The following is a 25,058-nucleotide window of genomic DNA, read 5'->3' on the forward strand; positions in this document are numbered from 1 at the left end:
TCAATAGACAGACATTCACATGGAAATGCCAGGCAGTGCTATCGTGAGCATGTGCTTCCTACACTTTGAACACGTGACACGTATCAAACCGTAACATTTTAAGGTTTCCCTTAGCATCATGCAGTCAGACAAGAGACACATACGCCTCCCTACAGAAATATCCCCTGGACAAAGTTGCATGGACCAGACTATGAGTAACAAAAGCGCAGCTATATTCAGCAGGACTCCAGACATCCATGTTGCACAATTAGAGTCCTCACTGGCCGCATTAGACAGGGCAGGGGGAAGTAAACTGTGCTGCAGGGTGACACACACGGGATGTGAAACCCTCAACAGTTTTATACCACGATGCCCAAAACGTTTAACAAGCCAGTTCAGATTCTCACGACAACCCTGCAACATTCCCAGCTACTAAACTGGCCAAGCATTTCAATAATTCTAATTAGTGACCATGATTGTGCAAATTAATCACTACCAGAATAGTCATTACTTATTTGATACTACGTGGTATATGGGTGAGTGTGACTTACCAGAGGCCCTCTGTGTTGGCATGCACCTGCTCTATTTCACGCACATAAAACATTTATTTCATTTATTTTATTTTATTTATTTATTTGGGACAATGCACATTAATGAACAAACAGTACAATGAAATAATCAAGTAATGCTTGTAAATGAGCCAGATTGTAGCACAATCGCTAGTTTACATCTGTAGTCCCTAAAACATAAAGACATGACAGTTTTATTTTGCTTATCTCCATGTTTTGACAGGCTTCTCTTCATTGTTCCCCGAGGGATTCATCACAGAGGGGCTGGACCCATTTCCCACCCGTGCTCCCCCCCCCCCATAACAAATTGATTGACTTCTCTGGCATTTGGTACCATGGGCACCTCCTGTTCCAGAGCGGCCTCGGAACAAGATGAGAAAATATTCACAGCCGTACTTTATTTACAGATAACGTGCAGACGCTCTGAGCTGGCCCAGTTTTAGATCCAAGGGCACAGTATTTTTATGCTTATAATAACACGTACAGCGGGGAGACCGACCCCTTGATCTCCCCAGTAAACGAAAGCTTTATATAGAAATAAGAGAACCAAACTCTAACCGTAGTGAATGAACCTAAGGTTTCCCTGGCAACAGCTGCTGAACAACTGTACATAAATGGATTTGCACTTTATTCATTTTAGGGGGACATCTGGAGACTCAAAGTTAAGTCAGGGCACAAGGGCCTTTCCATTTTTTACTCCTCATTTGTAGTGCTTGATTAAACCATATGCTAAAAGTAGTAATTTCAGCACTAAGGTTATGTGCTCAGATTATACAACATTAGTCTGCCCAGTCAAGAAAGATCTATCTGGATGGTACACTGATGTAAATGTGTGACGTGAACATGTCAAATAGTGGAAGAGGAGTGAAGGTCACGGTACCTTTGATGACGAAGACTTCAGCCAGAAGCCGCAGGTGGTAGACGGGCTGCTCATCCTGTGTCAAGTGGTCTATCACTGCCTTGGCGCACATGCCTTGGGCGTCACGGTAACGGCCCTGAGCGTAGTGCACCTTGGCCATCAGGAGTAGGGCCTCATTCAGGTACCTGGGCTAGTGGGCAATCGAGGCAGAAGTGAATAGGTCATGATCTCGACACCACGACCAGAGCCAGGCTGGCCAAAGAAGATGGCATCATGAGTGGGAAATACAAGGGAAGATGTTGAGACATGGACCAAGCCAACAGTTAACTAATGATCAACTGTAAAGGTGGGCTTCTGCAAAGCGACACGCTCCCTAACATTGTGATGGCCAAATGAAGCTTCATGAAACATTTTCTGTGTTTTTGACCCCACTAGATGGTGCTCTTGGTTTGCTTTGGGGCATGCTTTGAGCCTTTTTTTGAATAGAGCACCATCTAGTGGTGCCGGAAAATACAGCAAATGGTTCATTAAGCTTCATTTGACTGTCAATAAACTAACACACTTCAACCGTGGTGTACAGTCGTTTAATTTCAGCCACAGAAGTGGGAAATCCTGACCTCCAGATGACCCCTATTCAGGATTTTGTTGAGGTGAGACTTGGCCGTGGCCAGCTTGGGCAGGCTGTCGTCCATCAGAGGGGTGGAACTGCGTAGGAGGGCCATGTTCTCCAATAGACACTCTTCCAGCAGGGATTCTGCCAGAAGCAGGTCGCCGTAGTCATCTGGGGGGGGGAAAAAAAAATGGGCTGCGGATAGACAGGTGGGGCATGGGTCACAGAGATGGGAGGGAACAGGAAGTGGAACTGGGTCAGGGCGACGGAACACAAGCCAGGTCTGAGGGCGACTGAGAGGACTGGTTACTATCACACAAAAGTGAATGACGACTGAGTTTGCAGTCCGAGACAGGAGCACACTCAACGCCACATTCCTGTTCTTAAGGAGACTCCATTCACACAGACACTGCTCCAGGTAAACACCTTGTCTTCCTTAAGATTAAAGCTGCGATGCAGAGGTGGTTCGCTTTCCTCCCCTCCCGTGACGGTAAACAGTCCTCAGCTCTCTGTAAAGTTGTTTCTCCTCTGTGGTGCCTGCTTATGCGATCAGTGCCTTCCATTTACATTCCTCTTAAGCTTTGTTTACATCGGGGTTTATACGGCTTATGTATTAAATCCCTCATTAAGGAGCTGACAGATGTCGACAGGACGAGTGCATCAATTGTTTGTACCACTTTGTTTACCTTCAATTACAATAACAATGCCCCCTAGTGGAAGCATCAGGACTGTGTGGCTATTTTCCTCTTGGACATCAAAGTGGTTTAGGATTTTAAATGGTGTACGACCAGCCCTGCTTTCCCATCCTCTTTCGCCAAAATATAAACTTGACCTTTGACTAAAACACACAACTCCTCGATACAATAGAAATACTTTCTGCTTTGTAAAGATAAAAAACAACAACTTTTTGACTCTTTTCAGGTTAAGAAAAATATTCTACAGTCAGGTCTATAAATGGAATTTCTAATAACTCTTAGAGGACAATCTATGTAAAAAGCATGCTACTCAAAATATGTGAACAGGGGTGGCCAGTGAATTCTGGAGAAAGAGCCAAAATAGAAAAATAGACAGGAATAAAACACAAGGAAACAAATCCGAGCAAAGGGAACATGGTAACCCAGTTCCAGTGAAGCCTTCATGGACGATATCGCATTCCTGCCTTGTCTATGCAAGAGACACATGGCACTCTTACCCCACCGCAGGGGAATGAACTTGGAGACAAACTCGTAAACTTAAAGCACAGGTTCCAGACATATTGCTTTTTGGCAATTGCTCCAACACTTGTATGGGTGCCAACATGCCAATTTAAATACCACTTTGGCAGATCTGTGAGCAACAGACTCAAGAGATTAAGGGAGAATTTATTCACGCTTTAACTCTTGAAAGAAGTCACCCGAGGATGATTCTGAATGGGGCAAATACACAGCACATTAATCATGCCCAGTGGTATTCCATTCAGTCTATTTCTACACAGTTCCTAACATGATTGCTCTAAATCAGTTCACAAGGATTTCGACGAGCTTAAAGCAAGGTTTAAAACAATTTCAAAGAACACAGAGACATACTTTAACGTGACAAATAAAAAGAAAAATTGCAAAAGAGATTTAAAAGAAAAAAGGTCTATGGCATCGGAGGTATTTATAATGAAATAGTTTGTGACTGTGTGTTGTACCGCCGGTGGCATGTAGTTATCAAACATCCTCTCCAGAGTGAACCCCAGACTAATATCATGTACTGAAAGTTTGCTTCTTTCAGCAAATTAATCTCCACTAACAAAAACACAGAGAATACAAATTTATTAGTAGTTTATCATTTTTTGCCAAAGGCAAACACTAAAACACAAAATTACAGCAAAACATGAATTATGATTTGAAAAAAAATTGATGTCATTGTATAGTCTTCAGAATTCTGCAGAAATGTCTCTGTACAGTACCTGACACCCCTGATGCCTGGGTATTCAGCTACTATAGTGTGTATTATACTCTGTCACAATACTCAATATTTTAAGTTTTACCACATTATAGGAATCTGTTGTCAACAAATCAGCATCTAGAACTGCACGGTCATGACTAAACGGCAGTTCCACCTACGTGCCTCTTATCTTGACCCTCAGCACGTAGCAAATTTCATCCAATTGTGACCGTCAAACATGCAACAACAGGAAATGCAGCGATGGGGAGGACAGTGTAAACAGAGAGAGCAGAGAAATGTGGCTGAGGGCGCAGCCCGTGACGGCATCACATGATCTCCCGGGGTCATATTGACACAAAAAACAGACAAATGATTCAGCCAAGTCTAGTGCACGGAAGTGTCACCTTAGTCATGTTTGCTTTGCTAAGGTAATCTGCACTGTGCCCCACAGAGAAAGTGCCATACCAAGGACCTGAGCAACTGACAAGGACAATGTGTCTCACCTGTTCCAAATAATAATAATAATAATAACACTGTTACAAGGAAAGCCATAATGTTCTAACCAGCCTATGATATTCACACAGAATAGAGAAAATTAAACAATGCTCTCCTACCACGATCACACACGCCTAATTACAGGTCAATCTGAGAATACCTATTGAGAATCTGTTTATTTCATCACAGCAGAGGAGAACATTGGGAGTACTAAATAAAGCTCACAGTAATGATCTTATAGGTTTACAGTGATAATCCTGACAGAGTTCTGGTGCTCCTTCATGTTTTAATGAGTCATAAATTAAAGAAAAATAATGCAGAAAATAAAAAGCAACGGAGATATCCAATGAAAGTTAAGTGAATAGTATGGAAGTACTTTGTCATCTCTTTGAAGGGCAATCTCATTAAAAGAAATTCAGTCTGATCACGGATATGTGTGTAGAATCGTTGTACTTATCTTGTGGATGAGTCTTTCTTTGGAGATGTTCACAAAACAGACTCTTTTCTCAGTAAATAAGCGGGGTGCTTGCACTGATATTGATTCCTGAACAGTGGGATACGTACGCAGAAATCCATGCCCATTTATCTACATGATGCCATTGCATAAGCTTGATACTTGAAAAGTGCAAAGTTCAGCTCGTGCAGAGGTCCCGTGAGGGTGCCCGTCTCTCACCAGCAGCGAAAACCCCGAAGAGAGGTACGTCCCCGGCGAATTGCGTGCCACTCACCATTTTCGTGTATTCGAGTTGAAACCAGCTGTTTCACAAGCGCGGGGATCTTATCCCACTGACAGCCGGCACGGTATCGCTCGATCTCCGCCTCCAGCCGGTACTGCGAGAACGAGAGCCTGGCTGCCATCCCGATTCAGTCCCATCAAGAGTGAGCCCCCCTCCCGGCACCGCTGGAATTACTGCAGACTGAGCAACGAGATTCGCACTGAGCATGCGCGACGCCGTGCAGTTTCGGTCGAAGGAGAAGTGGCCATTGCCAAGTCAGGAAAGTTCCAAATGCTCAGCGATTTAAGTTTGACAAAAGCCAAAAATCTCAATCGATGAAAAGCACTGGCTATTGCCACCAAATGGCCGTGTGTATCAAATGAAACTCGCGCGTTACAGGAGTCAACGTTTTTCTTCATATTTATTAGCACCCAACCACATAATTTCCTGGTGCTAAACATTTCTTACAAGAAACTTAATGGGAATGCAGCTAGAATTATGCAAATTACTATCACTTTCCTCCATCACGGGAAAAAGAAACTGTCCCACAATGCAGTGTTTCTACTCATACCCATACCTACCATTGAGGACACTGAGGTCAAGTCCTCAGTATTATTTCTGCACCTGTAATAACGATTACGGGGCACATCTAGAAAGGGTTTACACTTTTGACCTCAATGTTTTAAAAATCCTGGCTACAGCCCTGTTTCTGCTAATATGCTTCCTGTGTAATTGGGTATAAATCTTTTTAACAAACAGACTATGGGTAGTATGAGTGGGCCGTAACACCTTGTCGACCTTCATCCTCAACATGGGGGCCCCCCAAGGCTGTGTGCTGAGCCCTTTGCTAAACTCCCTGCATACCTATGACTTCAGGGCCACATTTGACTTCAATGTCAGTGTTAAGTTGGCAGACAATACAGCTGTGGTAGGCCTGATCAGCAATAAAAATGAGTTGGCCTACCTAGACGAGGTGGAGAAGGTGTCACTATGGTGCCAGGACAACTCCCTGTAAGGAAGAAAAAGGTGCTGATTGAGGGCTTCATGAAGAGACAGCAGGTGGACTGCCACCACATCAGTATTGATGGTGCTTTATTGGAGAGGGCGAGTAGCTTGGATACCTTGATGTCACATAATCGGGGACCTGACTTGGAACCCGCACACTTACTCCTTATTGAGGAATGCTCGCCAACGCCTGTACCACTTAGAGATCTCAGGGACTTCAAGCTGCCCCTCCCAATATGAAAGAACTGCTACAGAACCACTATCGAATGCATCCTGACAGGGAGCATCATCGCTAGGTTCAGGAACAGCACACAGCAGGATCACAAAGTTCTGCACAGGTGTGCAGTCAGCTGAGCACACAATCGGACTTGAACTTCCCAAACGCCTGAACATTTACACCAGGTGATGCAGGTCCAGGGCCATGGAGATTAACTGCCGCTGCCAGATGGCCAGCACAGTAAGGCTGAGGAGGAGCTTCTTTCCCCAGGCGATACAGACCCTGAATGAGGACAGTGTTTATGACCAGCAAACCAGTGTACACTACAGACTACTTATCTACACATACTGTAATCAAACATATATTTATTTTTGAACTCTTGCCCTACCTCCACCTACTTACTGCCAATTTTGCACACCACAGATATTTTTATTATATTTAATGTCTAATATCTGTAATAAATGATATCTTGTCTCTGAAATGTATACCCCCCCCCTTTCCCCATAGTCTGGCGCAAGGCAACCATGCATTTCATTGCATATTGTACTCAATATAATTGTCCATCCATCCATTTTCCAACCCGCTTATCCTACTGGGTCGCGGGGGGTCTGGAGCCTATCCCGGAAGCAATGGGCATGAGGCAGGGAACAACCCTGGACGGGCGGCCAGCCCATCGCAGGGCACACGCACACCTACGGGCAAATTAGGAACTCCAACATAACTGTGTATGTGACAAATAAAACTTTGAAACTAAATAAATCCCAGTATAACTACGCATAATTTGCTAATTAGTACATTGTTGGCTTTATAGATTAATAGCTAAATAAAAATATCCAATGTTTTAGCCACATTTGTTCACCTATTTTGCTGAAAATCTGATTTTAATCAACAAATTTTCAAAGTGTTATATACAGTAGTGCCGAGCAACACATCACCAAGGGTGGTTCATGCAGCTCGACATGAGTAAAGCACTGCTGTATTAACATGAGTAAAGCACTGCTGTATTAACATGAGTAAAGCACTGCTGTATTAACATGAGTAAAGCACTGCTGTATTAGCCCTAACAGTCACTAACTAAGCAATGGGACTTAAGCAATGGCCGAGGTAACTGTGCAATTAGTTGTGTAATTTCTTGCTTAACAGGAAATTCCAAGGCCTCTTGGCAGGGGCGTTGTTAAGTCCATTTAGAGGGGCTTTAGCCCCCCCTAAAATGTTATTTGCCCCCCCCCCCCCCCCCAAAAAAAAAAAAAGTACACTACGTAGTTTAAATAACGTGGGGCATTTCCATCAGACCCCCTAATAAAAGCTTAGCCGCCCCTTTCGTAAATCTCTAGTGAGGCTCCTGCTTCTTGGTACATTTCATTAAAGCACCTTTCACTGGGGCTGACCGTACACAAGCGCAGCAGCACCACCGTGTGTAGAGGTGGCGAATTAACATAAAGTGTTCACATCACGTGCCAGATTTAGGTCTTCAGTATCTAATACTGTATGTCTATACTACTTATCAGTTCCTTCGATATGACTTAAACATATATCTATAGTTGACGGGATCCATGTAACTAACAAAACATATGAATTCACCACAACGGTGTTTATTACACTTTTATATTTTTCCTCAACGCTTTAACTGATAACGTACTCACTGCCAAGAAGTTTCCCATCTACAGCCAACTAATTTACCATACAAAACGGGTGTCTAATAGGAGTCATAATGTGGAAATTGTATGTAGCCGTATTTAATGGCAAAATACCCCTTAAAAGGAATCGGTCAGTTGGCGCTAGCTGATCTTGTGTGGTGTTTACCTTCAGCAGACTTGCTATCGTATCAAAATATTTATATAACTGCTTACGCATGTACCTAGAGCAATTTAAACGGATGTTCAGGTGTTTAGAAAGGCCAACAATGACAGAAACTGTTGGTTAACTGACAAACAGGCAAGCCTCTGCAGATATTACAGCCAACCAACACTTCAGCTCCACGGTACGACGAAGAAACAACCCGAGTCCCGACGTGGATTTCACACAGAAAGCGCGGAAGCCCCCATCGACACCATGACGTTGACCTGTGTGATCCAATCAGAATTCAGACGTCGTGTACTTTCGCGTCATTACGGAAAACATAGAGGATCAAACAAAGTCTGGGGCAGAAAAAAAACAAGAAGCAAGAATTTCTTTTCACGCTCAGGGTTGCTCACAACTCTTACTTTCGGCTATATTTCTTCAGATCACGTGAGTATGACAGGTTTGATCGAGCAGATCGAGCGAGCATTGTGTTGTGGGGTAACTGCCCTCTAATAAAGCTACGACATTAATTTTTAAAAAGAACAGAACGGATATTAGGCATTGCTGGCTTGGCTGGATTCTGCACTAGCTGGTTAGTAAGAAAGCCGACACGAAATCTTATTTAGTTATTACCTTCATAACCAGGACATCGACTGGTAAGGCTTTGGCTCCCCATTCACTCTCCAGTATATTTATATTTAGTGGCATTTCCTTTGATGGAAACTAGAATGTATTTTACATTCTTACCCGCGAACGGTGCGTCGTGTACTTTGGCCAACTGACTTATGTACGTGTGCAATTCCCCAAAATGTGGGAATGATTTAACTGTCATCGTGAATGTCACGCTAACTCCTCTATAAGTCTTTCAAAAGATTTAAAGTACAATTGATTAAACAAATGATTGTAGCAAAAATAGATATAATGCACATCCACGTTTTACATGCTTTAATCGTATTTCAATTGCACAAGAAAGCTGAGACTCGTGCATATGGTCGTGTGGTTCCATAATCCATATTGCAAGTGAATGTTGCTCTTGTTCTTAGTGGTGAAACCCCACCATGATTCTTTGGAGAGAGAGCAGAACCCCGAGGGCAGCTTTGGGCTTTCTGCTGTTCTTTGCTTTTTTATTGTCAACTTACGCCCACCAAGAGATCACAGAGGGTCACCGGCTAGACAAGAATATGGTCCAGGATAAAGAGTGAGTATCATGTATGTGTCCTTGGCCTGGGTAAAGACTTTGACATTTGTGGCTTCTAGTTGTAATTTTAAGCGTGTGCACTAGAAATGCCCGTTCACTTAGTGTTGCTGGGCGTGCATGTTATAACACAGTTTCTCCCTCACTGATGCCTAAACTCCAAATGTCACTGGGTGTTACATGGTCCAGATGCGCATGACATTCTAATATGACAGCTGTGGGCACAGAGCCGTGTGACTGCATGAGTGGCCTCTGAGCCGTCATAATGTCTTGATGTATCGGTGCTTTAGTGATGACCGCGGGTTGCTATCCTATCTTCTCTCTTCATTAGTCACATCATGGAGCACCTGGAAGGCGTCATAGAAAAGCCAGAGTCGGACATGACGCCTCAGGAGCTGCAGCTGCATTACTTCAAGATGCACGATTACGACGGCAACAACCTACTTGACGGATTGGAGCTGGCGACCGCGATCTCGCACGTGCACAAGGAGGTGTGGCATCCCTCTATCGCGCATGAGTGCACGTGCTGCATGGATATCACCCTGGTGTCTTTACATGCATGCATAATACACAGAGCTGGGTTACAGGTTCACTAAGGTAACCTGAAAGGGAGCTAAAGTAAACTAAGCGGGTTTCCTGTAGTATGATAAAAGTGCGGCAATGATTTGGATTTCTTTTGGTTTCGTTTCTTAACATTTCTGTCAGTAGCCATTTAAATTCCATTTTAATGACAATTTTCTGTAATTCTTAGGAGAGAGGAGCAAACAGTCAGCCGATGAAAGAGGAAGATCTCATCAGTTTAATAGACGACGTTCTTAGAGATGACGATAAAAACAACGATGGCTACATCGACTATGCGGAGTTTGCAAAATCCCTGGAGTAACAAGTTGGTGGAGGCGGCGATCGAGTGGTGAAATTTGTTCCAATGCACAGCAGCCTTGCATTTTGAAATCTCGGAAAGGCAGCAAGTTAATGCAACTTAATTTTTGCAGTTAATCCATAGGAGCTAGTGCAGTTTGATTCAGTGGTTTGCGCTAGCTGAAATACCAGCAGAAACATTCACTTAATCTAGTATACTGCCAAACATGTCGTCTTTGTGCAATAAAGTGCTGTAACAATTTATTGAAATACTGGTGTTAATGAAACTGTTTTGCGATAGCAAGTCTGTGAATTTAGGGGGTGTTGGCATTTATACTGTGTTATCGCAGGACTTGTCGCCATCTGTATAGTCGTTAGCATACGCTGAACAATACTGGCAGGAAAATGTGGAAGACGTGTTGCATATGCCGATCTTAACTAGGACCGTTGTGAAATTTAACAATCATGACCACCAAGTTTTACTAGTAAGATCAGATATATGTTAAAGGACCTGCGATCAGATATGGCGTGTTTGCTGCGTGTTCCGTCCGGCTGTCAACTGCGGAACAGGACTCAGCTACACATTCTTGCCACTAGATGGCAGTGTACTATACTAACCATTACAGTTCAGTGGCGGTTTTTGGCACTTAAGTGGTGACAATATATGGGGAGTTATTTATATTTTTAAATGCTTCTCTGCAATCGCTGTGACAATGCGAAACGAGACGGTCAGCTTGGTGCGTCGTACTTTGTCGCATAACTGGGTTAACTTGACATGGAAAGCAGGACCACTGTGTTTTAAAATAGACGCATGATGTTGCATTTGAGTACCAGTTATGGTGTAAACTACACATATCAATGTTGCTGTTCATGCAATAAGCCTTCGAGAATAATTCTGTCATTTGTAAAAAAAAAAAAAAAAATAGTTTTCTACAGTATAACCAAAACAGTTTGTTACAGTAAATATATTTTCAGGTAGTTTCATTTTTTTCTGATTTCACAGTGAAACTGGGCTACATTAAAAAACTATAAACTGTAAACTGAAATGTGACATTGTATGTAGGAAATGTCAGTGTTTTGTGTAAATCACAGTTGCAATAAAAGGTCAGCTATCATATAATCTGTGTCATCTATCATAATTCATGGTGCTTTTTAAATCACCTGCATTTTAATGGACCTTAAATACAGTACCTCAAAAGTCCCAGACGCATTACAGTCCACATTGGTCTGACGTGACGTATGTTCTTCACCCTGAAAAGGAACTGTTCACCAAGTGTTTTCAGTCCTGTATGGACTTCCAAGGAGAATTATTATAAATTTATTTTGTCAAATACATCTATGTTATTTTTAGCAAGCGCAAATGGCAAAATACAGAAGAAATAAAATAAAGAGTGTAACGACAACATCATTTTCAGTCTCTTGCCCATGATTGAGGTATTCCATTAAAAAAATCTGTCGTATACTGTATATAACTGATGTTTTTCTCTACATCATCAAGACTGGTGTACTGCGGTTTTCTTTAAAATCAGAGGCCTCTATGGTAAAATAAACTACACTGGAATGTTTAGATATCAGTCAGATCTCACAAGCAGAGAACAGGGCACAGCCTTGAAGGACTGAGCAGAGGGAAGCTGAAGAAGCTCTGAATTCTGCGGACGGTCTCAGTCATTGCCAAGGTCACATACACTCAGCCTGCGGCCTATGAGACCACCAGACAGACTTAGCTCCAGTGAGGGACGGGATCCAGCCCAGGCATAGAGGCCAGAGAGAACATGGGGCTGGGGAGACTGGGAGGGGGGGCGCCCATGTGGCGCAGTTGCTTGTACCAGTCCTCATGCGGGCAGGTTGGAGGCTGAGAAGCGGAGGTGCAGGGAAACTGTGTAGTGGGGGAGGGATGAGGGTAGCTGCTGGACCCCAACACAGCTGGGAAATGAGGCACGTGGGCCAGGGAGCGGTGGTACTGGTACTGTCGTTCTGCCCCGTTCATTGAGAGACACCTCCCACCCACCAGACTGCCACGGGCCGGCAAAGACCCTGCTGCAGAAGCCTTCTGGGACGCTCGCTCCTGCTTTCTCTTCTTGGCACGCCGATTCTGAAACCACACCTATAGGAGATGGGTTTCAAAGAAACAGACATCTAAAACGTGCTGTGGTGCTTTCCCATAACGCGTAAAAAGTCAAAGAGCTAATTTAATACAAAGCAATTTTTTAAAGAAATAATAAACAAGCCTATAAAGCCAGTGGCCTTGTACAAATTTAGGTAGGCACGTCCCTACCCGATACTCTGTAAAAATGAAATGTAATGTATAAATTAATTATTCAGTCAACCAATAACGTCAATATACTGACTGCGAACACCACGTCATTAAACTGCAGTAAACTCAAAGTCAGGGTAATCTGGCCAATGAACGAGCTTCCCCCATCAGATCACATCTCTTAATCCCCTCCCCCATCCCTCATCGTTCCTATAATCCCGTGATCTGGCAGTGAACAAAGTTAACTGGAACGTGTTTGAATGCATAATATATGCATAAAGTTTCAAGAACATTAATATCTGTGCATGCGTATCTTTTATGTCTTGTGTGTGGTTTTGAAATGGCGCCTACCGACAAATTTGGTTTGCACAACGCTCCTTAGTTAATTGAGCACCACTCCTGAAACAGGCGGTTTAATGTTGAATGATCGCGTTAGCGCTCGTTACCAGGGAGCCGGTTCCCACCTGTATGCGCGCCTCGTTCAACTTGGTGACCCGGGCTAGTTCTTCACGACAGTAGATGTCGGGGTAGTGGTTCTGGCCGAAGGCCACCTCCAGGTGCTCCAGCTGTTCATGGCTGAAGGTGGTGCGGTGGCGCCGGCGTGCAGGGGACGCGTAGTGTCCCGTCGAGTGCGCCTGGAAGGCGTCGTCCGCGTCGTTAGCTGTAAGTTTCTCGGTGGAGCTGCTGTCAACATCTGGAGTGGATGAAAAATGCTAACCCAATCAGGTGAATGTGTGACAAAAAAAAGAAAATGTATGCCGCAGTTTTGTACAAGGCTTTGAAAAATCAGGCTACACATACACGTCTAATTACATTTTCTAGCTGATTTCTCTTAAGTATCCTCCAACCAGAAAGTGACAGGGAGCAGACCCCTGTTGTCCACCGGATGAATACTGATAAACCATTGGTGTGAATTCTCTTGTCACATCCCTTGTATACTAAGCACACGTGCAATTCGCTTAAAAAGGTTTATTCATAACCTGATACCACGGGATTAGACAGAGTTTGTTCGCCTCACAGACGATGTGGAACCAAATAACCACCTGGATTTAGGGCCTCAATTCAATATCGTGAGAACTGGACACCAGAGCCTGAGGAACTGCGCACAAATAGCACTAACAATGGCAAACAAAGTGACTAATTTATTAAAATGGGTGAGTCGTTAATTGCCTTTTGCGAGAGAGCAGGCAAGTCAAAATCTCACACGACTCTGGTAAAATCATTGTAAAATCATTAAAGATAGGCTATATGACCGTTAATCGGAAAAAGTAGCAATGCCTAAACTGGGTAGGCATAATGATTTATGTGACCAGTTTGCCAGTCGCTTAAGTTATATGAGACGGTTAAATGACTAAGCTTCTAATTAAGAGAGTCCAATCAGCTCTCAAACCTCAATAACTAAATCGATTTATTTGTTGAGCAAAAGCGGTCGATAATACATTTACATCACAATCGTGTATTCAATACACTGCGCAATATAGATTGCACAGTGAATTATTTTAATGAACACACTCAGGGATGTCCAATAGTACGTTTTCTTAGTGCATCATTAACAAATTGCAGTGCACTGGCGCACTCACCTGCACTGGAGCTGACGGCGGCTATTTCGGGGTACAGATCGGGGTACGAGTCGGTTCTCCCCCCTGCTGCCTGCGATCTTCGGGCCATTTGGACAGCAAAATAATTCGCTCTTTGGTGACCTGCCGGCTCCTCTTGCCTGTAGTTTTGTCCTACTGGGGTCCATCGCTACATCATTTGACAACAGCATCCCCTTTCACCTGAGCCTTACGTCAAAGGGGGAGGGTTGGGCGTTTTGGCAGCAATATGTTGTTTGTAAAAGTAAAATTATATCAGCAATAGCATTAAATTTTGACCCTAAACATCCAGTTAAGCAAAGTAATATGCAAAGTAAAATGCAAAGTATGAATTTAATTTTTCATCGTGATGTATTGCATTTTATCAAGGCTTTGGCCCAGGGTGCTCGGAGGGAATACGGGCTCTCATTGCTCATAAATACCTTTTATCCTTTCAAACTGTAAACACAGGTTATTAATATCTGTTAATATAGTGCTTCGGGGGAAAATATTAAGGACAGATATTTTTCCTAATCATAAATGACAAACCACATTGACAAGTTTGACGGCGTTTTCAGATGAAAGCTGGGATACAAATTGGTCTCTTCTTCGGCAGTGACTGCAATAGACACCAGAGGGCGACATATTACGTAGCATTGCGGCACGCAACCCTCCCCTCCTTGCCCGTTTTGAGGTGCTGTAGATTTCTTTTATGTAGAAAGTTTAGACTTGTTGTGTTAATAAATACAGATGGAAACCACGCTCATAGAACATGAGTTCATGAGGAGGGGAACAGCTGTCCTCCAGTAAACGGTTTCTGTGTTACCTTAAACCTTTTTCAGTAAGATTTGTGCTCCTCGTGTGTGAATCTGGTGGAGTCAGGAAAACTAACTTTTTAAATCATAAAAAGACAAGGCGAATATACATGGAAAAAAATAACTTACCCCAGAATTGATATTTCTGACGACAGTAATCCTAAACTAATTCAGACCAACAACTAAATGCATATTGTCACAAATATTAACCCAGGCATCTTATTAAAACCTGGGACCGGGTGAGATTACAAGACCAGATGAAAAGAAGCAGATTGTATATTTTTACTTAAGGGTCATTTGTCATAAGGTAAGTTTTAGACACCAAAGAGAGCAAACGAAAGGGAATATTTGGCTGGCTGTGTTTCGTAGGGATTTAATAATCAGATGGTAGTGAAGTGAGGGATGTTTTCCAACTAGCGGTTTAATTAAAGTATCAGTATGTCCTGCTCCTCCCTCCAGATGGAGGTTTACTGGGGAATTCGGCAGGGCCTTGGAGATCGCCGTGGACGACCTCGGCTCAGCCTCCCATCGGGTCCGGGAGTCACCTCAGGCAAGCCCCCACCCCCATGCACAAGCTGCCGTCTCGTAGGTCCTGGAAGACGGGGGGGAAAGGAGTCAGGTGCAGTTTTTCCTCTCTTTGCCGAGAGCCACTCGTGACGGTGTTGGGATGGAAAACCTTGCCGGAGTCCAGCACTACGCAGACTTCCATCCAGGCAGGCGTCCAGCAAGAGAAGCTGATTTAGGGCACACCTGGGTCCTCCAGGAAGGCAAGGGCTGGGGAGGATGGGTCAGGCTGCTTTGTGGTACCTGCACACGTTGTCTACCGGCGTTCTTTGGCTCACACTCAAACACTCAAAGCTGTTCTTTTTCAGGATGGACATGAATTTAAGGAATGGCACTTGGGCTCAGAAAATAAAGTAGGAAAAAGATGGAGAAAGACTAAAGGAGGAAGAGAGAGATGGAATCTAAAGAACCCCAGTCATTCCCATAGGAGAAGAATATTGATGGCATGGCTACGTTGTTCAGGCACATTCTCAATCATCTAACCCCTTCCCTGTATGCGTATGGCCCATATGGAGCAGGTGAACCCTTTGGCTGACTGTTGAATGGCATTAATGGTTTGAAGCCATCTTCTGAGCCTAGCAGCAGGTAATGAGTGCTGGGGGGGGGGCTCTAAGAGGATATGGTATTCACGGTCTGGAGAGGAAAGTGTCCAGGCAGTCATGTCCCACACTGGCTTTGCCGCTTCGATGCCTTGGGTAACAGCGCATGGTCAGTAGATCTGCTGCCTTCCTGAGTCTGCGGGGACAGGCTGAACCTCCCTTCACCCTGGGAGGCGGGAGGAGGGAGGGGGGAGCAGTTGCCGTGCCCCCGGCTCTCTGGGAATTTCCAGCAAGCTGCGGAATCTGTACTGGGGCCCAGAGCGTGCACTGAAGGGAGGAGGTACTGCCCATGCGGCCACAGCCAAAGCCACAGGATCCGAACCGGCCACATCCAGGGGGAACATGCTGGCCTTAAGGTTCCGGAGCGTTTTCGACATCATCGGCAGCGATGTGGGGGAATGAAAATACACATCCCCTCCCGGGCTGTCCATCAAGTGCCTTTAACAGACACAGCTGGTCATAAAAAACAGCCAAATATACACACACTGACAAACATAACCAAATGTACAGAGAGCGGATTTCTGAGGCAGAAACACAGACTAAAGCTGCTACACACAGATACACGATAATACACAAGGACCCAGTCCTGCACACAGTAGTATATATTTGCAGTAATATACGTTAACTCACATGCAAGTCATGCAAAGAGATCAGTACAACAAATAAATAGCAAAATGGAGGGGCCATATTCCTGCCCAAGACTGAACTGGGAGTGACCTGCCTGGCAGCCCCACAGCCCCAATGGAAAGAATGTAACCTAACTCCACTCTGTCCCGCCTGAGAGAGGGAGAGAGGGAGAGAGAGAGAGCTCTCCTCCCCCCTTCTCTGCTTCTGTCCTTCCATCTCTCGCAGTCACATTCACTCATCTACACAGACCTCACACCTCTATACGCCGCCGGCGATCGGCGGACACAGCAGAGCCGAGCGTGTGGAGACAGTATAGATATTCAGAGGGTGGCAGCAGACTTTAGCCGCGTCGGTTTTGCTGACCTCGGCGAAGGCAGCATCTCAGAGCAGATCCCGATGGAGGGTGTGCAGGCTCCGAAAGGCCGGCACAGATATTAAAACAAGCATCGCATCTGCAAACTCTGAACAAGTCGCCTGTAGCTCTAGAAGAACTAATAAAAAGGTAACACAAAACACAATAACACAAATGTCTGCTCTAATGCCTGTAATCTCGAAGTAAATGTTTACTATCCTTCATGAAGCAGTTGATATTACGGGAAAAAAAAATCCCCAAAGATGAACAAAGGACCGATTCAAGAATGAATCAGTTCATCTGGTACAGGATAGGTTACAGTTTAAGATTCCTCCTGATATGCTGTTATCAGCTTCAATTAAGCTGGTCAGGACCTGGTCCAGTCACATTGCCCAAGGAGCAGGGGCGTAACTAGAAATTCTGGGCCCCCTGACAAAATGTCACCTTGGCTACTCCCCACCCAATTTAACATATAATTTTACGCATTCGAGGGCCCCTGTCTAGGCTGGGCCCCCTGAATCTGCCAGGGTATCCATGCCCCTGAGACGCTCCTGCCAAAAAGGCATCCAGACAGCCTTACATTCTGCAGCCAGGACTCTGCCAACAGCTGCCTGTGAAAACCAACCCGAGGGCATGCCAGTACATGCCTCCCTCCCTCGCCCACTTTCTCTCTTTATCAGCTCTTTTTCTTTGTCTTCCTCCTCTCATGCAGCCTTCCTCACAGAGATGGCCGCAAAGGGGTGCCTAGGGTGCTCTCCAGCACTTGAGGGTGTTCATTTCCTGTGAGTCCCTCAGCTAATGACTACAGAGGACTGAAAGACGTGCATCGACAGGAAGCCCATGACCGGGTGTATTACGGTATGGATGTTGCTAGAAGCAAGTCAATGATCTGAGATTGTTCCTGTTGACAGATCGGATGTGAGCCTCTTGGGAACAGGAAGCCATTTTAGCAGCGTTGGGGAACCTACTTTTAAACGGTAGCTTTTCAAGCTACAAGCTACTTATGATTTAAAGTGGCTAAGCTACAGCCAAGCTACAATTTTAATATAGTAGTTAACTACACTACAAGCTACAGGGAAAAAGTAGCTAAAGACATCGAAGCTATTTCAACCGGTAGTACTTAATATTTGTGTTGTAGGATACTCTTATTAATTAAATTAATTTTTTAAAATGTGAAATATGATGTTAAAAGTAATATGAAAATATTACAATAATCTATATATTTTTTAAACAATGTAATGTCAAATCACAATGTTTCAAAAAAGTTTGTTTGGTATAAACCAAGAGTACTTCCCAATTCCTGTGTGAAAATTAGGGTACAACAACGAAAAAGACTTCGATAATCTGTCCAAGAACCGAAGTGATCCTACGCATTTTAATGAAAATGTCGAAAATATTGTTTGCCATGAAGTATTTTTCAACCCTTTAACATGCATCCTCAGAGTATTCAAGCAAAAAACACACGTCAGAAACACTTGGTACATTTTTGTAAAGAGAGAAAAATACAGGTTGTTATTGAAGTATTAATCACAAGGACATTATAAAACAAAAATCAGCTTACAACTGCGGCCTGTTCCGAATGTCATGTCGGCCCTTTATTTTATATGTCAAAATTGTCATCTGTATGGTACACTGTATAATAAAATATACCATCTTTAAGTCATATTGTTTGGTGATTTTTATCACCATTCTCTCGCGGGGATTCTAGCATGGCCTGCAGTCGGGACATAAACTGTCATACACTCACGCTGGGCAACGCCGGCGCTGCCAGACAAGGCCCAGTCGCTGCCACATATCTGGGGTGTCGGAACGTCGTAAAGTCAATCAGTTGTAAGTCACATAGGTCGTAAGTCATCGACGACCTGTAGTATTTTTTAACGATATAGCGTTTTGCCACACTACATCGCTATTTGTACAAAAAAAAAAAACGTTACTGGAAAAGCGACAGCATTTAAAAGTAACTCGGAGGCACTAAAATGCAGTGTTGGGGAGTAGCATCGCTAATTGAAGTTAGCTACTCCCCAACACTGCATCTTAGTGCCTCCGAGTGTGAAGCACTCTGGGAAATGAGACAATGCCCACAAAGCTGCAGATTTTCCAGGCCACTCCCTACTGTCTCCCTGGAGATATGTGCCTTCTCCCAGGAATGCTGGCACATTAGCCTAGCATACAGCGGGTGCATGAATAACCAAATGGGGCCGTTTTGGTGTCTCCCAGGCCTAAGGATGGATCCAGTTTTCCAGCTGCCCAGGAAGAATCCCCCAGCTGTGTCCCATGTGAAGTGCACTGCAAAGATCATGCACCTCTACCTTCCAGTGACAGAAAAAGAAATCCCCTCGTCCATTTCTACACTCAGCGGCATATTTTAATTTCCTTACGGCGAGTCTCAATTGATCTCATTGGACACAGGGAGGTGGCTTGGCTAAATGTATCCTTTATCAGTGAGTTTCACCGAAGTATTATTATGACAAAGAAAGATTTTTTTGAAGTTGCTAACACATTACTTGAAAGTGTCTGATGTAGCCACAAATCCCAAAATGCATTCCCACCCTCTGCCCCCCAGGCCTCAAGCGCGGGGGTCTTTGACACAGCTGCCCTGCCGGCACTAAACACTAAGGCTGGCAGAGCTTTTCACAGGGGGTTCCAAAAGGGGTAGTGGGGAGGGCGGGGGGAGGGTGGGGGTTGGGTGACTGTCAATCTCAGCACCTTCCATTCTCCCTGCCCCCGGCTCCTACACACTCCGGACAGCTGGAAGAGAGCTGGCGGGGTGACTCGCTCTGAAATAGTATCCTATTAGAGACTCACTGCAAAGAGCTCTACCACACACAGATAGTATGTTACAGTTCTTTTATACACCCGGGGCATTGCAGCACTGCATCCCCACAATAAGGTGGCCGACAGCTGAATTTACGTGGGATATTTAGGACGTCGTCTCTTCTAACCGGCCAGCACTCCAGTGGGGTACGCTGGGCTTCAGACACATGCTGCTTTTTTGAGATGTTTTGGCTCTCACTGGGCCGCTCTGCTTGGGGGGAGGCTTTCTCCTATATGTGTGCTCTCCGGTGATGGGTTTTCTTGTCGGGGGGGCGGCGCATTTTGTATATTATGCAGCGCTTGCACAGTGCGAGGCCCTGCCGACGCAGCTGTGGAGCAGAGCTCCTTGGGTGGGGGGGGGGGGGGGAGGGCTCCTCTGGGTGAGAGACGCAGCCAGATGTTCCTGCTGTGACAGGAACAGGGTCCCCCCCCAGACCACCCCACCCCCAGACTCAGTCGGACAAACCCCATGGCCCCCACCAGAAAAAGGCCCCTCTCATCTCACTCTGACTATCCCTCTGACAGAAATGTACCTGCTAATTCTTACACCCGCCTGGCCTTTGGTACACACTTCCTCTCATCTCCCTCGCTGCGGGTGACACATTTGCTTGCGCCAGCATATGCGTGCATGCGCCTGTTTAAAAATCGAGCGATCTCATCATGCACATGGGCCAGCCCGAAACGGGGGGGGTGCGTTCCAGTGACCAAGCACCGGGGGTGAATAGTTTCCTCTTGAAAATGGGCTGGTGTGGTTGCGTCTTGTTTAGTTTTTATGAGTTTAGTTATTTTATACCAGGGGTTAATTTGAATCATATTTTATAGATAACTAAAGCGTTTGGAACCATGAAAAAAGGGTAAACTTAAGTTGTTTTGTCCCCTAATCCCAAGTAACTCGCGAATTTGGCTGAACTTGCTTCTGGCTCCACCAGTAAGGTATCCCAGCTGAACCAAAACAAGATCAAGCTAATCTGCACTATTCCGAGTCAGAGGTATCCCAAGGTGCATTGCAGGCACACAGGAAGGTGACCAACGAGGCCCTGAAGCAGGAAGTCAGACACATTCCTGACAGACACACACACACACACACACACACACACGTCCCTGCTCTGTCTTGGAAAAACACAGACTAATGCCCATGAGGGATATAGCTTCTCAGAAGGTGAAGACATCAGGAAAAATTATAACTGACAAAAGGACTCTGACAGGGAAGAGCTGTAGGCACTAGAAAATGAAAGATCAGAATATTAGACATTCTCTCCTAGAACAAGTCACTTTTCTAGGGTACTGCTGTTGGTATGAAGAAACACCAACAATAGCCATCTTCCTAATGCTCTCCAGAGTCTCATCAAGAAGCGTTCCAAAGGGCTGAAAACCACACGGGCCAAAACGTATTCAGGGCCAGATGAACAGACACGGGTTTTGCACACAACGTGTCGTTATGGTGCCACATGGAGCATCAAGCTGATGGCAGCATTTGCAAGGATGGAAAACAGCAAACAAGAGAGCGGAAAAGCCCATTTGCACGTCATCAGCGAACACACAAGATGACGGGCACTCTTAGTGCCTCCCTCGCATCGTGGAAAGTACTCGCTGCATATCTGAGGTGCATTTCTGCTCGGCAACTATATGAAGGTCCGTGTTATGGCTGCAAACAACGGGAAGTTTTGTGATGAAATCAAGGACTTCAGCATATGGCTCACGTAACTACGGTGACGGTAATAGTTCGATGCGGTGCATAAGAGCACCCTTTGAAAAAGAGAGAGATAAAGAGAGAGAGGGCGGGAGATGCTATATGTGAGAACGAGCAAAGGCGGGAGGTTAGCAGGCACTGACGCCTACCGATCTTCATCACATGGCCATGTCTAGCAGTCACAAATTCCCTTTTCTGACAACAGAAAATAAAGAATGGTGAGCCGGCGGCTGATATTTACACCTGCGGCACAGTTTATGTCTAGTGAAAACAGATCAGAAATGTGGAGACGCCTGCAGGCTGGGCTATGAAGCTTGTGTGATTGAAATGGGCCAAACGGGACAACCTGATATGGGGGGGGGGGGGGGAGGTGCCACTTTTGCACGCCCCTCTGTCTCCCCTCCCCTCTCTCGCTCCATCCTGTTCTCCTCTCCCCACTGCTATCTTTTTGGCTGCCTTGTATTAACCTCTCAGAGCCTAAAATCCCCTCCAATTCCCCCTCCCCCATCTGTTCTGCCGCCCCCCACTTCCTGCCTCTCCTCTAGGGACATCCAATCCAACTACAGAACACTTTTTTTTTTATTGGCAAGATGACTCCACTCGACCCAGAAATGGACTGATGACGGATGTCTGAGCAGCAGTTCAAAAATATGAGGTATGATGACAAGCAGCCTCCGAATGCGACCTGGGAATGATGTCACACATTCCGTCAACTTCCTGCTACACCCACGGGTCCATTTTCTCTGAAGTCTCTCTGATTACCCACTCCCAGCCGTGGCTTCCAGAAGCTCAGTAAAAATTTACCAGAAATGAGGCGTTCCTATAATACCTTTGAGAAGCTTTGGGTCACACTGGAACAACCTGACCATATTTGGGAAAGAGGATCAGATTCTTATTCACTCAGTAACAGACCATGCCAGATCTGCTTCCTTTCGTTTTTCTGTTTACAGTACTATGAAATTGATATCTAAATTGGTTAGGAAGTTTCCATTTCTCACTTATTGTTGGAAGACATTTAGTGGGTTCTCATTTAATGTGAGACCTGGCAGAAGCCCCCTAGACAGCCACATTCTTCCAAACATAGACCTTCTCAGCAAAGATAGTTTGATGTTTTTTCAATGACAAAATCACTGGAAATAAGGAATTACAAACGCTCTAGTTAAATAGATACAGAACTGATTTCTTGAAGTGCCTTAGTTCTGTAAAACCTTGAAATGTAATGTCTTGAAGCTTCGTTAAATGTAAAATTTTGAAAAACAAGACCTTGTTCTTTTTTAAAGATTCTAGAATCTCCCAAAGGTTTACTTAAACACAAACAGGTTGTAATAACTGACCTAAACTCTTCCATATTGTGCAACGTGAGCTCTGATTAAATCACTAACCATATCGCCATGTTTACCATGACCTCGAATGGGTTGCTGGTTGCTTACACCAAAACCCTGCCCTGTCAGATATGTAGCCATCCAACTGCTTAACTTTGTGTTCTCACATAAAACACCTATTCAGCCTCTTTTTAGCAGCATTGGGCCAAAAGAGGAGGATAGCTAATATCAGGAGTGGAGCCGCGAGCGCTCTCCCAGCACGGGGCCGGATCTAGGCCCGGTCGCTCCGTCTTCAAGCTCACCCTCGACCCGCGAAATCCAAGCCAGGCCACCAAAACTCGGAGTGCTTCTCCACAGGGGCCATGATGTCATCCCCAGGCAAAAACACGCCACTCCGGGCAGGGTGCAGGAGAAAATAGGCCTGCGGAATCGCAATATAAAAACGGGGAGTGAATTGGGAAACGGGTCGGACGGGGAGGACGTGGGGAGCCACAGAGCTCTACATGAGCAGAGACGGCAGTGAGACCCAATCAAAGGAGGAGTGGTGGAACATTCTGGCGAGAAGTGGGCAGGGGTACACAGCTGTCACCGTAGGGTTAAGCAACCCCCCCCCAGCCACCCCCGTTCCTTAGCAGCTCTGGCTAGAAAGCTTGCCACTCTTCCCTCACACTTTTAATGGGTGTCTTCCCAATCAGGCTTTTATTGCAGGAAATTTGTGCAGACCGCATTGCGTGAGCCGGCTGAGTGCTCCATTCTTAGCTCCGTGCAGCTTGGTGCCAGGGAGCCTCTGCCTGCCAGGGAACTGGGGAAGGGGGGGGGGAAGGGGGGAAGGGGGGCCGAGCTCTACAGGGAGGAGAGCCAACATTACACTGCTTTGCTTTTTTTTTTAATTTATTTTTTTTTAACGATGCTGGAGTAACAATTTTTGCTCCTGCTGCTGCAGTTGCCCTAATAAGAGCATAACTGCGTGGAGAGCTGCGAGGGCCTCGACACCGCGACCGAGGTGGAAACGTGTCTGACACACGGATTGTTCTCCATTTTCGTTCGGCCTGGTGTTATCCGACAAGGCTCCTTTTCAGCGCTCTCTGGGTCCCTGCTTTAATCCCCCCTCCCCCCCCCCCCCACTGCCCACACCCCACAACCCCACCTCCCACGCCCATGTGAAACGCGGCAGTTTATAAATAAGACGGGTGGGCTTGTACCTCAGACCAGCTAATGTTTCCTGTGCCGCACAAACCCCCTATGCTTACAACAGGCATTATTGTCTGTCGCCACATGGGACTTCACCACTTCCTGCCCTAAGGCTCGGTCCCCTCCCAGGCTGCCCGGCTCTCGGGCTCCCATGGTGCCTAGCGTACCTTACAGGAAAACATCACCTACCACACCGTCCCAGACTCCACTTCGCCACAGTCATTTTTCGCAGGAATAGCTAGCAGCAAAACTGTAGGTGTGGAATAGCAAAGGAAGCTTGTTTTTATGCGAGAAAGGTGTTCTAGGTAAAAAAGAAAATGGAAAGGCAAAAAGCCAGAAATGTTTCATTTTTTTTTTGGTTTTGGATTCATCTAAACTGCCCGTAGGTCCTACTTGAAGCTCGTATCTACCGTAGCTTATCAAAAGCCACGCTCATCCAATGTGAAACCAGCCATGGAGAATTAGCGAGCCGCCGTACGCCTGCGTCATAATTGCAACGCTGTGCAAAAAACGTGCCTGGGAGGCTCGTCTAGTGGAAGGGAGGCAGCTGTCTGTCAGTGTCCGAGCCAGCGAGCTCCCGTCACATGGACAGAGGTAAACCGGCCCTTTGTGGTCCTGCCAGCGACCTCCTCTGTTCATCGGTGAAGGCAGAGAGGGAAAAGTGCTGAAGCTGCCAGGACAGAGAGAGCTTTTAAGAACAGGTCTCTGAAGACCTGAACTAAAAAAAGAGGCAGCAGAACGGGAGGGAGGGAGAGAGGGAGGGAGGGAGAGAGAGGCAGTCCTGATTTTTTTTTTTTTTTAAATATATTTTCAAGACCCAAGTTAACGACACATGAATCGCTTGCGTCTGTGCGATAATTTAATGTACGGCACTGATAGTGAGAAGGGCTAACATGACATTTCTTAAATCTGAAGTCGCAGGGGAATCCAGAAAGCTGGTATTGTATTTCTGTACATTACTCAGCAACACTTTACACCCTCAGCCTGTTCCACGACAAGGCTTGTGCCACTCAACATGTGTAACCTGATTCAAATGACACGCATTAGCCGAAGATGAATA

The 25,058-nt window shown here is 45.4% G+C and overlaps 3 protein-coding genes across 7 annotated transcripts in view; 1 reads left to right on the plus strand and 2 right to left on the minus strand.

Annotated features, from left to right (window-relative positions):
• The window catches only part of ttc7a (tetratricopeptide repeat domain 7A), a 49,890-nt gene extending 43,611 nt beyond the window's left edge, over positions 1-6,279 (minus strand). Inside the window, exons 1-4 of one of the 3 annotated variants that reach the window (XM_072709718.1) lie at positions 6,104-6,279; positions 5,152-5,340; positions 2,025-2,212; positions 1,429-1,597 (exon numbers count right to left, since the gene is read on the minus strand). In XM_072709718.1, coding sequence (XP_072565819.1) covers positions 1,429-1,597; positions 2,025-2,212; positions 5,152-5,281 — 487 coding nt within the window. In that variant the 5' untranslated portion in view covers positions 5,282-5,340; positions 6,104-6,279. The remainder of the gene's footprint in view (positions 1-1,428; positions 1,598-2,024; positions 2,213-5,151; positions 5,341-6,103) is intronic. The other 2 variants (XM_072709719.1, XM_072709720.1) reach the window with 2 other exon arrangements.
• A 2,155-nt stretch (positions 6,280-8,434) lies between these two features.
• Positions 8,435-11,604, plus strand: mcfd2 (multiple coagulation factor deficiency 2, ER cargo receptor complex subunit). Of its 3 annotated transcripts, none has more exons than XM_023804311.2 (4): positions 8,435-8,590; positions 9,187-9,341; positions 9,670-9,829; positions 10,090-11,604. In XM_023804311.2, the coding sequence occupies exons 2-4, from the start codon at positions 9,202-9,204 to the stop codon at positions 10,219-10,221; spliced, it is 432 nt and encodes a 143-aa protein (XP_023660079.1). In that variant the 5' UTR covers positions 8,435-8,590; positions 9,187-9,201; the 3' UTR covers positions 10,222-11,604. The 3 variants fall into 3 exon arrangements, with proteins under 3 accessions (XP_023660079.1, XP_023660080.1, XP_023660081.1); XM_023804312.2 differs by lacking the exon at positions 8,435-8,590 and adding an exon at positions 8,597-8,799; XM_023804313.2 differs by lacking the exon at positions 8,435-8,590 and adding an exon at positions 8,597-8,735.
• Positions 11,605-11,687: 83 nt separating this feature from the next.
• prop1 (PROP paired-like homeobox 1) lies at positions 11,688-14,118 on the minus strand. The gene is made up of 3 exons (XM_023804362.1): positions 14,031-14,118; positions 12,915-13,144; positions 11,688-12,300 (listed from the first exon to the last, which is right to left on the minus strand). Exons 1-3 carry the CDS (start codon positions 14,116-14,118, stop codon positions 11,917-11,919), a joined length of 702 nt encoding a protein of 233 aa, XP_023660130.1. The 3' UTR covers positions 11,688-11,916.
• Positions 14,119-25,058: the final 10,940 nt, after the last annotated feature.

Source organism: Paramormyrops kingsleyae, chromosome 3, assembly GCF_048594095.1.
Source record: "Paramormyrops kingsleyae isolate MSU_618 chromosome 3, PKINGS_0.4, whole genome shotgun sequence".
Classification (NCBI taxonomy): Eukaryota; Metazoa; Chordata; class Actinopteri; order Osteoglossiformes; family Mormyridae; genus Paramormyrops; species Paramormyrops kingsleyae.